The 12,257-nt window shown below is 32.7% G+C and overlaps 1 protein-coding gene across 1 annotated transcript; it reads right to left on the reverse strand.

The window, feature by feature from the left end:
* Positions 1-2,988: 2,988 nt before the first annotated feature.
* Positions 2,989-8,074, reverse strand: LOC102601112 (ruvB-like 2). Its single transcript, XM_006343261.2, has 3 exons — positions 7,239-8,074; positions 5,281-5,983; positions 2,989-3,305 (listed from the first exon to the last, which is right to left on the reverse strand). The coding sequence occupies exons 1-2, from the start codon at positions 7,997-7,999 to the stop codon at positions 5,329-5,331; spliced, it is 1,416 nt and encodes a 471-aa protein (XP_006343323.1). The 5' UTR covers positions 8,000-8,074; the 3' UTR covers positions 2,989-3,305; positions 5,281-5,328.
* Between the last annotated feature and the right edge of the window lie 4,183 nt (positions 8,075-12,257).

The following is a 12,257-nucleotide window of genomic DNA, read 5'->3' on the forward strand; positions in this document are numbered from 1 at the left end:
ATATATAATATTCAAGATTGGGACTTTTCCCAATCTTGAATATTATATATTATATTTGGCCCTAAACTCTCTTTTATAATATAGTAGAAGTAGAATTATACCATCTTTTCACTCTCTTTTTTTGCTTTTAAAAAAAGAAAATCTTTTATTAAATATCTTAAATTGGAAGAGTTGAACTTGAGACTTGCAATTTTTATTTTGTATTAAAGTAAGCAAGTAGGACCAAATGGATCCACTTGTCTATCAACTAGTAAAAAAGAGTTATTCAACCTAAGTTATGTAGTATAGTTTATTCACCAAATAATACATTTGTGTTAAAAAAATATTAAATATGTAAAAATATTAAATTTAAAATGTGAAAAGTCTAATATCAGTCCTTTAAAGTGAATGATCTCTTTAATATGATTTGAGTAATTTCAATCTCTGGCTAGTTTTTAGGAATTGATTTAGGCCCAAAATTCATTTTTTATGGTATCGAAGGAAAACTCATGCCTCTCAATTCTTGTTATCCGATGATGGGCCCTCGTGCTATATTATCCACACTCTAGATGTTCAGCCTTGAGCGCAGTGGCGGAGCCAGAATTTTCATTAAGGGGGTTCAAAATCTGAAACAATAGACACATGAAGTAACCGAAGGGGATTCGACATCTACTATATATACCTAAAAAAGTTATTTTAACCATGTATATATTATATAATTTTCCGTCGAAGGGGGGTTCGGATGAACCCCCTAATAGTAAGGTGGATCCGCCACTGCTTGAGCGTGAGGTGAGGTGAGGTGTGAAGAAGTTTCACATCGGTGGTTTATGGAAAGAGTGATCTTCTTATTGTTGGAAAATATATAGATGGGGAAATTATAATATCAAAATAATTATATGATAATTAAGATAAAAACTACTACAATAATATTCTTAAGTTATATATTTATATAATACTTGAGTCGTGCTAGGCACTGTCGTAAGAAACTATTTCAGCAGTGTGAATTTTTTCCCCAAGATTAAACAAGCCTTCTCTAACTAATTAGAGGATACAAGAATCAACAAAATATAAATACTACAAAACCAGCAAGACAACTGAAAGAAAGTGTTTGACAGAAAAGTGTTTCTATTTTTCTTTGGTAATTTGTTCTCACTTAGTTCATCCTTTGATAATGTCATATTAGGTCTTTATATAGAGAAGATAAGGAGATTACGTTGGTACCAAGAATACTTGGTCACCAAGTAAATCAATACTTTAGCACCAAGTAGAGCAATACTTGGTCACCAAGTTGGATGACAAAGTAGTAAAAAGATCACATGTTAAATGTTTTACTTTGGCTCAAAGTAACTAAATCTTTTGAAATAATTATAATATTTCTAACACTTATTTGGTCTTCGATAATCCTCCTTTCAAGATGCATTTGAAGTTGAGTTAAGCTAACTTTTGAGGTTGAATTAATCCCAAGATTCATTTCTTTACACGGTATCAGAGCATGATCACCCCAATTCTTATTTTCGATATTAAATCCTCATATTAAACTGCACATGCACCAATGTTCAATCCTTGAATGTAATATTGCGAGAGGGTGAAGAGTCTGACATCGATTTTTTAAGGAATGAGTGGTCTCTTTAAAATAATTTGGGCAATCCTCACCTATTGAACTAGTTTTTACGACTAAGTTAGACTCAAAATCTATTTATTCGTAGAACCAAGTTATTACCACTTAAAATCACTATTTTTAAAATTAAAAACTCATAAAATTAAAATTCTACCTTCATTATCAAGTGCACATGTATAAAATATCTCATAATTTAACCGTTAGAATAGACTATAAAAGACTATTATTTTAGTGATAAAAGATACTATATGTGCATGTACATATAAGTGGTGATATTAGGCTAGCCTATTTGGGACTACAATCTTTAGCCTTTTTACCTTTTATCTTTGCCTAAATGAAAATTAAAAAAAAAGTTGATATATCATATCAAATGACGTAATAATTTGGTGATTTAAAATGAGAATACATATTACATCAAGTGTGACTAAGGAAATATAAAATAAAAACTTTCATTAAATTATATGGCCAATAAATTCATATAGTTTAAATCTAAAAATCGAAACGTGATAAGTAATTTGAGACGGAGGAGTATGTGTACCACAATGCATATAAGTAGATAATCATTACCCTTTACCTCTTCAATAGGTTATATATGGAAATATAATCATTATATTTTATCTTTTACCTCTTATCATTATATCTTTTCTTTGCCTAAATTTAAAAAAGTTGATATATCATATATCATATATCATATGGTAGAGCAAAATAAAGCCAAGACTTTTCTTTTTCTAAAGCATGGGAATTGACACATCCAATTGTTTTCATTGCTTTTAATTGGACTACTAAAACCATACAAACATGTGACAATATCTTGAGATTTTAGCCGCCTATACGTCATCGTTCATAAGTCATAGTCGATGCATATTCACTATATATAATAAGTGTATTACTAATATATAATCAACTTATAATATATACGCAAAATATACACTAACTATATAGTGATTATATTTGCTGAGATTTACAAAAAAAAAAAAAAAAAAATAGTTGTTTTTTGTTGTAGGCTTTGTTGACTGCTTTTTATGATGTAAAAACCCCCAATTTGTCATTTGCAAGAATGGAACTATTTTTTAGGCGATCTTTAATTTTTGTCACTCCACCAGCACTTTAAAGTAATAAAAAAAGCGGAACGTTATAGAGCATAAGTTCAATTTTAGAACATTGTACCTTAAAAAGTTCATTTTTTTTTATAAAGGTAACATCATTGTACCTTAAAATGTTCATTTTAAACGATGTCACCTATAAAATTGGACTATATGTGTCCTAAATCACACACATTTTTTCCTGATCTGATACAAGTAGGGCAACATTTTTAGAGAGTCCGAGCAACATAGGTAGAAATCAGCTAACTCAATTCACAAACAAAAGGCAGAAGAGAAAATACACCAAAATTAAGATGACAAAAATGCATTGTTCCAAACCAATGCAATTAACCAAGAACCATGAACATATATAGCAGCTCCAGAATGTAATATAAAACAGGCAGCCAATTCACAAACTAAAACAACGCCCTCGTGCCCCCAAAAGACAAAGCAAAATGAGAAGAACGCGTAGCTCATGAACAATGTTAGTTAGCTTTAACAAAGGCATAGAGAAACACCAAATTCATTTCTAACTGAGACTCGATCAACACCATTGAAGGCCAGTTTGTCAGTATTGAAAACATGCACATCCATCATCGCTATTCAAGAAGCCTTCTTCTCCGTATCTGCATCATGCAAAGTAAGGTTGGTGATCAGTTATGTCATCCAAAACAGTACACAAAAAATAATTTTAATCTCGTTTTTTACTCGGATGGCACAAATGGAAGGAGAAGATATTGTTCTAAATGGAAATGGTTCTTGCATAGGTCTACATGATGTACAACGATCCAGTTCTTTAGTATTGTAGCTAATTGAAAAGGAATAATAGAAACAAAAATTTGGCACAATAGAGGCAAAACAAGACAAGTATTCTTTTTCTTTTCGATAATCATGGTGTCTAAGCCAGCTTGCACACAACTCGACTAACTCCACAAGATACCTGCTATGTCCCATCAGCAACAACAATAGCTACTAGCTAACTCTGTCCACCAAAGCTAGATCATATGGAAAAGAAATAACATCGTGTTTTGTCTCTACTGGGATTTTAACCTGAAACCTCATGGTTGTCAACACACTTTGTTGACCACTAGGTCACACCCTTGGGCCTTGGCTGTGGTATTCATTTACTTTTGAACTATATGCAACATTTGACAACATTATTACTTCCAAAAAGTTCTCTAAAAAGGAAAGAAATGTTTCGATGGATTTTAGTCAAGACATGCCTCATGTTGTCAAGTAACTTTTCAGCATAAGAGTATGGAGGATTTGACTCAACAGTCAGTTTGAAATCAGATATTCTCACACTTGTGTTTGTTTTCTTTCATCACCAGTCACCAATGAAAAGCTACACTTATACAACATATACCATATAAGTGTAGAGTGTCAGCCATATGCTGAAACAACAAATACTATCACACTAATTTGATAAAAAGTTCAGCAGTTGGCAATATAACATCCATCAATCGAGATAAAAAAGGATGAAAAGTTGAGCACTAGATTAAAATGTGAACGCCTTGCGATCAGCTAGAGTAACCCGTGGGTATGCAAAATTCACTGTTCAACAATAGTGCTTCAAGTTGAATAACAAGATGGTATACAATTTTCTCCCTAAAGTATAGTTCAGATCATGAGCCAATGTTAATTGCAGGAACTAATGTCAGAATTATGAACCCATATACAAGATGCTAAAAGCCAAATTGAATCCAAAACGCATTATTTCTCTGTTCCACAAGAACCTCAGGCACCATGTTTCATCACAAAATAGCAAATGCGTTTTTCTAGTACACAAGTTTTAGTATGTTCTTCGAAGACAAAACAGAATTACATCTTTTAATTCTTATTTCATGCCTCAAAACTAGTCTTCCCAATAACTTTATTCACCCCACTCTACCGTCTACACAGTCTCCAGCCACCCACCTCCCATCTGAACCTCTTCTCTCTTGCTCTCTCTTCGTTGCCACTTTACTATCACCAAACCATCCCCACGAGGAGTGGATTGATGATAAGCATACACTTCTGTGTCTCTTGTTTGTCTTCTCCAACCTGTCACTATAAAGTCAAAATCCAGTCCCGCTGGACTTGCATTTGAAATGCACTCTCTCCTCATCCATTTCCCAAGACTACCTCACCCACACCTGGACTTACTGAGTACCTGAAAAATTATTCTATCTTGCTTGCCTTTCTCCCTCCAACCCTTGCCCATCTGAAAACATTTGGGGACCCAGGTGAACAAATTCCTTTGATAAGCTACCTCATTATCCTATATCCTTCCCCTTCATCACGCCTCTTCCTAACCCTCTCTCTCTCTCGCATACCTCATCTCGTATTCAAATAGAAATTCAATCTTCAAATTTCCCCAGAAATCCAAAGCTCGCCTAATTGTGTATCATCGACGCGTCTAATGTTCTAGCTCACATAACTAGCATACGCCTTCAGGAAAAAATATACAGAAAAATAGAAGCTGATGCACTTCCTTTTTTACTGATAAGTAAATGAGAAAAAGAAACCGGGGGGAGGGGACTATATTCAAGTAACACAAAGGTCAGAAAACATAAATGAAAGAGAAGAAATCATCAAACAAGAACCAGGTAACTAAATTACTTGGCCAAAGCTAAGTTGCGATCTCCTGAATCCCAAGTCGAGAAGCTTTTAGGACACCATTGCAGCAGTTTCATCTTCTTCGGCCTCTCCTGCTGACACTTCGTTAAACATATACTGGCTCTGATACTCCATCAAGTACTGTGTGGATCTCTTCACATCATAAAACAGATTATAGACTCGAGTAATATCTTCCACTTCAACAGCCTTCCCTTTCCGCTTTTGGCAGGCCAATGCTGCAGAAGTGATAAGGTGGATGGCGTATCTCAAAGAAGTATTCACCCCTATCTTGGTCAATAAAACTTTTGCATCCTCAGACATTTCTACATCCTCCTCTTGGCATCTGATGTCCAGGATGTTGCGAATTTCTTCCTCTTTGTAAGGTTGCGTAGAGATGATGAGCAGACGATCAAGAAAGTCAATTGGAATCCCATGTGGGGATCTGTAGTTTGTTCCCCGGATTGTAGTAATGCCTCTATTTGTAGCAACAACCAATATAGGTGCCATGTCATTCTCCAGAGCTCGGTTTAGGAAAGAGAAACACTCAATGTCAAGCATATGTACTTCGTCAATGAAGAGGACACCAGGCACAATCTCTGCCTTTCCTTCCTCCCTCCACTCTGCAACCTTGGTATCTATTTGTTCTCTCACTTCAGCACGAATCTCACCAGTATCACCCGTAAACAGTGCTAGAAATCCCTGTGTTCTGAAATTGAGATGAGCTGATTAACATATTTAATCTAGTGAAGTAGGAAACAAGGAGATTCTTTAAAGATGTCAGATGTTTTCAGAGGCAACTCTGAAACTCAAAGCATGAAACTTCAAAGTTTTGCAAATACACTAAATAGGAAAGACATGCAACTGCGGATGGCGAGTAGCATCACTAATTTGAATTGAAGTGAAGAAAAGGCAAAGGAAAGAGGAAGATACAAAATCTAAGACTAGTGACAAACATAAATATTTGTTAAAAGTAGTCTATCAATCTTAGCACACAGAAAGATCAGTGTCCTATTCAAATGTTATAGTCCATTCCCTATGAGGCAAAAAATAAATTACCATAAAATGCAAAAATCCAACCAAACATAATGCAGAAAAGAGAGGTTAAGACACAGTTCATCAAGAGTGAAGGGACTAGCAAGAAAGAAGTAGTCATGTCAGTTCCTAGTCAAAACACACCTCATTCATTGGCAACATTTTACTACAAACGTGAATGTTGTTTTTGAAGCCAATCCTGTCAAATGATCACCAAGAAAAGCTACTAAATGAATACTCATTGTATCCCCGTGCATTACTAGCAAAATATTTTATGATAACATAAATAGCTAACTTAGCAAAAAGTATCTTATAGGAGATGAATGAAATAATACTATTTGGGATATAATGCTGCGGTTGACTTCTAAAACCTTTTGACAGAACACTTACGATTCCAACAACAACATACCCAGTGTAGTCCCACTATGTGGGGTTTGGGGAGGGTAGAGTGTACACAGACCTTACACCTACCTCACAGGTAGGGAGACTGTTTCCGTAGAGCCTCGGCTCAAGGAAAAGCACTCCAAAGCAGTTCAGAAATAGAAGTAACAGAAGTACAAGATTCAACCCATACTAACAAAACAGCACAGAGTAGCAGTTGACACTTACTTACTCTTATTCCTATTAAAGAACAATTTCCTATGGGAGGGTAATGCAGATAGGAACAATTAAGTAAGCGATCATAGATAAATCAAAATCATTCCTTTCCAACAACACACCCAGTGTAGTCCCGTCAGCTCAAGGAAAAACAGCCCAAAGCAGTCCAGAAAAAGACGCAACGAAAGTACAAGAATCAACAAATAATAACAAAACAACCTATAGTATTAGCAGAACAAAAACTATAACAAAACAATATGATACTCGAGCTACAAGGAATCAAAAAAATCATTTCTTTCCATAAACAAATAACATCAGTAGCAAATTAGTACCTGCTATTTATGACATCAATTTCATGAAGGGTAACGCAATGTACAATCTCCTTGCGCTTCTGCAGCTCCCCTTCAGGACATTGTACAAACTTAGTCTGAGGTCCCATAGCATCATAATCCCTCGACCTCGCAAACGACCTCCCCAACTTCGTAATCTTCCCAGAAGCCTTGTCAATAGCAATAACATCCCCACTCTGTACTTTCTCCTTCCCTAAAGCCTCAATCATCTTCGCCCCCAAATCATAAACTGTCTCCATATCAGTAGTCTTCAACGTCAATTTCCCCGTTTTCGACGCAGCTCCAGCCACCGCCGGCCTGTCAATCTGTACTTCCACAACTTCACCTTCAATAACTTCAGCTTCTTCTTTAATTCTCACACCAATTGCTTTACGAAAAGCCTGCATTAACGCTTCAGTTTTCGACATATCAAGTGAATAAAGTTCGCTACCAGCAAGCATAGCAAAAGGGGTTTCTTGCCCTAACGATTTAGCCATACCCATAGCTATAGCTGTCTTCCCAGTTCCGGGTTGACCCGCAAGGAGCAGTGCACGACCCGCAATTTTACCTTGTTGAACCATTTTAACCATGATTCCAGCAGCTTTTCGAGCTGGAATTTGACCTACCATACCTTCAGAGCTTAATCGAGGTTCGAGTGAAGAATCGAGGCCGAGACCTCTGATATGAGAGTGTGCCCCTATGCGTTCTATACGGGTTAGGTCACGCATCTCTGAGATTTTCAACTCCCCCATTGCCATTGCCATTGCTGAGCCGAGAGAGGTACAGAAGAGGGGAAGACAGACAGAGGAGCAAAAAATTAGGGTTTAGGGTTTATGGAGGATCGATCACCTACAACAATTATAACATGGAAAATCATGCGAGTAGGGTGTTCGGGTCGGTTTCGATGGGTTATCCGTTAAAATTAAAACCGAACCAAATGAAATATAGTATACTCTTCGTCTCATTTTATGTGGCACTTTTCAAATTTCGAGATTCAAACAAATCTAACTTTGACTGTAAATTTTTCATAGATTTTTTAAACATTTTGAATTATCAATTGTTGTGACTTATAGTACTTTTTACGTTTACAAGTATATAAATTTCATTTCAAAAAATTGAAGATTTCATGTGCAAATTCCCGATCAAACTTAAATTGTTTGACTCTCGAAAAATGAAAAATGGAAAATATCACATAAATTGGAACAGAGGGAGTCCTGACTTTATAATTTCATAAATGGTAATAGTAAAAATTATGGTTTAAATTATGTTCTAAAATGGTTTTATTGATATGTGTGCATTGTCACCCAAATTCAATTAATATGAAATTGAGAGAGTATATATTTATCGATTTTGATTTGATTTGGTTCATTCAGTAACTAATCATACATAATAATAAGATAAACGATTCATTCAAAAGAGAGAGAAAGGGACTACAATTAATTCAAAGGATATGAATTGTCTTCGTGTCATTTTGGATTTTATAATTTTTATATATGAACTGTAATTACGTTTAACTTTGTGATTATAGTTATACTGTTAGCTAAGTCAATATACTTGAACAATATAGATTTATCGGATAATGCATAAGCTATCGATATTGCTATAAAAAAATATATATGCATCATATTTTACTTTTTTTTCATTTGATTGCTGCATTTTTCTGCATAAAAAGTAGTGTATATATATATATATATATATATATAATTTGTTGGTTTCAGATTGATTATTTCCTGGGAGGCTTTTAAACAAAATCAAAAGCAAAATAAATATTGTCGAATTTTAAAAATGTAAAATCAAACCAAATAAAAATCATAGTTTTATAGTTTGAATTAGATTTTACCTAAACCGTGAACGCTCCTAACTATCACTATAACGTGATTAACAATGTCCACTATCACTATCAATCACTGCAGTTAGTCACTACCACACGTACCACCTCTATCATTATAATTATATCTATAAAAACTAAACTCAAATGACAAGAAATTGCAAGAATAAATAGTTCGACTAATAATACAAAATGATAAGCGAGACTACATTTAATTATATGACTAACATTCTCTCTAATTCGTGCCCTCCAAAACCTCCTATCTAAGGTTCGGGGTAAGCTGGATTTTCATCTTGTTCTGTCTAATCACCTCTTCTAATACTTTTTCGATATATCTCTATCTCTCCTAAAATCATGCATACTCAACCTCTCACAATTCCGAATGAGGACAATACAAGTAAATAAATTTGTTAGTATTACAATAAAACATATGATTTTATGCTTTGCTACTATATTTAATATTTTTAAATGCATAACAAATATCATAAATATTCAAATTGTATTCTAAAGAAAAATTGTTTTCGATATTAATTAAAAATATTGAATATCAAAATATTTTAAAATATATAACAAATACTATTATGTTGGAACCAGAATATCAAAAATTTCGATTTGATATCAAATTCAATATCTAACTTACCAGCTCATGTTGGGCTTCAAAAGTTAAGGCCCAATATCCAGTTCCATCTCTAAGCCCAAGCTCATGTGGCTCAATATCCTGCCCCATCTTAATTTTCGTTATACTCTAAAAAGTGTTGACAAGTTCATTATTATGAATCTTAAAGGTTGCATTCGTCAAGTTTAAATTTTAAATTTGCTTTTATCGAAATATCATGAGATTACATAAGGTTATTTAAAATTTTGTATCAGGTATTCACATTAGGGTAATCATGTAAGATCAATTTAAGAGGAAAGAGCTTCACGACTAATCCTGAATTGTGTAGTGTAAGGCCAATTTAAAGGGGAAATGCTCCCTTATAACAATATTGTTTTCTATATCAAAATTTCGAATCTGAGGTATCTGATTAAGAAAGAAGAATGCTTGATGAAGTCAAGTAATTGGACATGACTTTATTTATGAATCAATTTCAACAAGTTTGATGGCTATTGTACTCGACTTTAACATCAATTTGTGAAGATAATAATAAAGTAACACATCAAGGTGAGTAGTATACATAAAGCGACGGATTAATGACAAAATTCATAATTAATTTTAATTTTTTTTTGTAGCGATTGTAGATATTAATATTTGATTGTGATATCACATGAAAGAGTTTGAGTATCCAACTCAAAATTTTAAGACAACGATTGACTCAAGAGTCAAGATGATATAAACTCCTCAACTACTAATAAACAAGTGATAAAAACAACATAGAAAATTAAATAACATAAATAAGATCATCCTTTAATTTTTAATTTGTCAATCAAACAACATTAATTATACCGCCTGCTCATGCATTTTTATTTTTTTGTAAAATGATCTAATCTTCTTCAAATCTCAGTTTCCTTAGTTCTTTTTTTTTTGTTCTGCTATTTAATTAATTTAAGGAAAAATTACAAGAATATACTATTTAAGACCTTAATTTACCTAATATTATTTTAGTTTTTTTATTTACAACATTAACATTTTAATTACAAATATGACATTTTATTATAAATTAAAAATCCACACGATTTTATGTCCTATTTTATTGGTAAGTGGACTAACTTTTTGGGAGTCATATTTTATCTTTTATTTTAATTAATTTTAGAATCTCAATCACAATTATATTTGGATACGTTTTCTTTAATAAATATTTTACTTTCTCTTTCTTGTTAACCTTACACGGAAGAAATATCATTGATGCACTCTTTTTTTCCTTGATAAACGCTTTGCTCCACCTTTTTTTTCCATCTTTTTCGAGAAAAAGTTTTGAAACTCCTTCTTGAAAATATTTCTCTTTGTTTCTTTTCAAAATCATCTCTTACAACACAATTTTTTTTTTACTTCTTTGAATAAATCGTTTATGAGTAAGAAATTAAAGTTGCTTTTGATAATGCTCCCGGAAAGAGTCCTCGTTTGATGAAGGCTTATGTCGATGTCAAGAGTCTGTTTGTTCAAAATCAAAAATTACAACTGTTAATTTGAAGAAGATCCGCATTATCATAGTGAATATGATTTGTATCATGTGGTCCATAAAATATCGAAAAAAAATTCAAAACACATTTTTCTGTGTACACTTTGGTGATCGATTTGGTACAATTATTGATGATATGTTATTTTAAATAGTGATATGTATTAAGGAATATACTTTGATATCTGATCCGGTATAATAATTGGTGATTTGTTGGTTATTAACCGTAATATGCTTTTGTGTATATATTTTGATGGATGGTATAGTTAAAATATTGATAATTTGTTGATTTCGATTTGATGAATGGTGGTCAATTTGGTTTAATTATTGATGATATGTTATTTTAAATAGTGATATGTATTAAGGAATATACTTTGGTAGCTGATCCGGTACAATAATTGGTGATTTGTTGGTTATTAACCGTAATATGTTTTAGTGTATATATTTTGATGGATAGTATAGTTAGAATATTGGCAATTTGTTGATTTCAATTTGATGGATGGTGTGACTAATTTTTTGGCGATATATCGATTTAGAACAATAAAAGAAATTGATTTATAATTGATGGTAAGGTTGATTTTAGTTATATGTTCCAACCCTGCAATGCATAACACCACAATCTAATCAAGTATATACCAACTTTTTAGAATCATCAAATTAATTTACATGGTGTACAATGTGGTGTAACCTTTGTGTCAAGTTCAAATTTTAATAACTATAACAACTAAAAATAATTGGTGGATTTGTTGGTTAAAAAATAATGGTAATTTGTTGATTTAAAGTTGCAATATGTTATAGTATATATATATATATATATACTTTGTATGTATGGTATGACTAATTTTTGGTGATATGTTGGTTTAGAACTATAAAAGATATTGATTTATAATTGACGGTAAAGTTGATTTTAGTTATGTTACAACCCTATAATACGCAATACCATAATCTAATCAAGTATATACCAATTTTTAGTATCATTAAATTAATTTACATGGTGTACAATATGATTTAACTTTGGTGTCAAATTCAAATAAATCTAATTTAATTTTACCATAATGAATGAATTATACCAAATTATAA

This window comes from Solanum tuberosum, unplaced genomic scaffold (assembly GCF_000226075.1).
Source record: "Solanum tuberosum cultivar DM 1-3 516 R44 unplaced genomic scaffold, SolTub_3.0 scf00039, whole genome shotgun sequence".
NCBI lineage: Eukaryota > Viridiplantae > Streptophyta > Magnoliopsida > Solanales > Solanaceae > Solanum > Solanum tuberosum.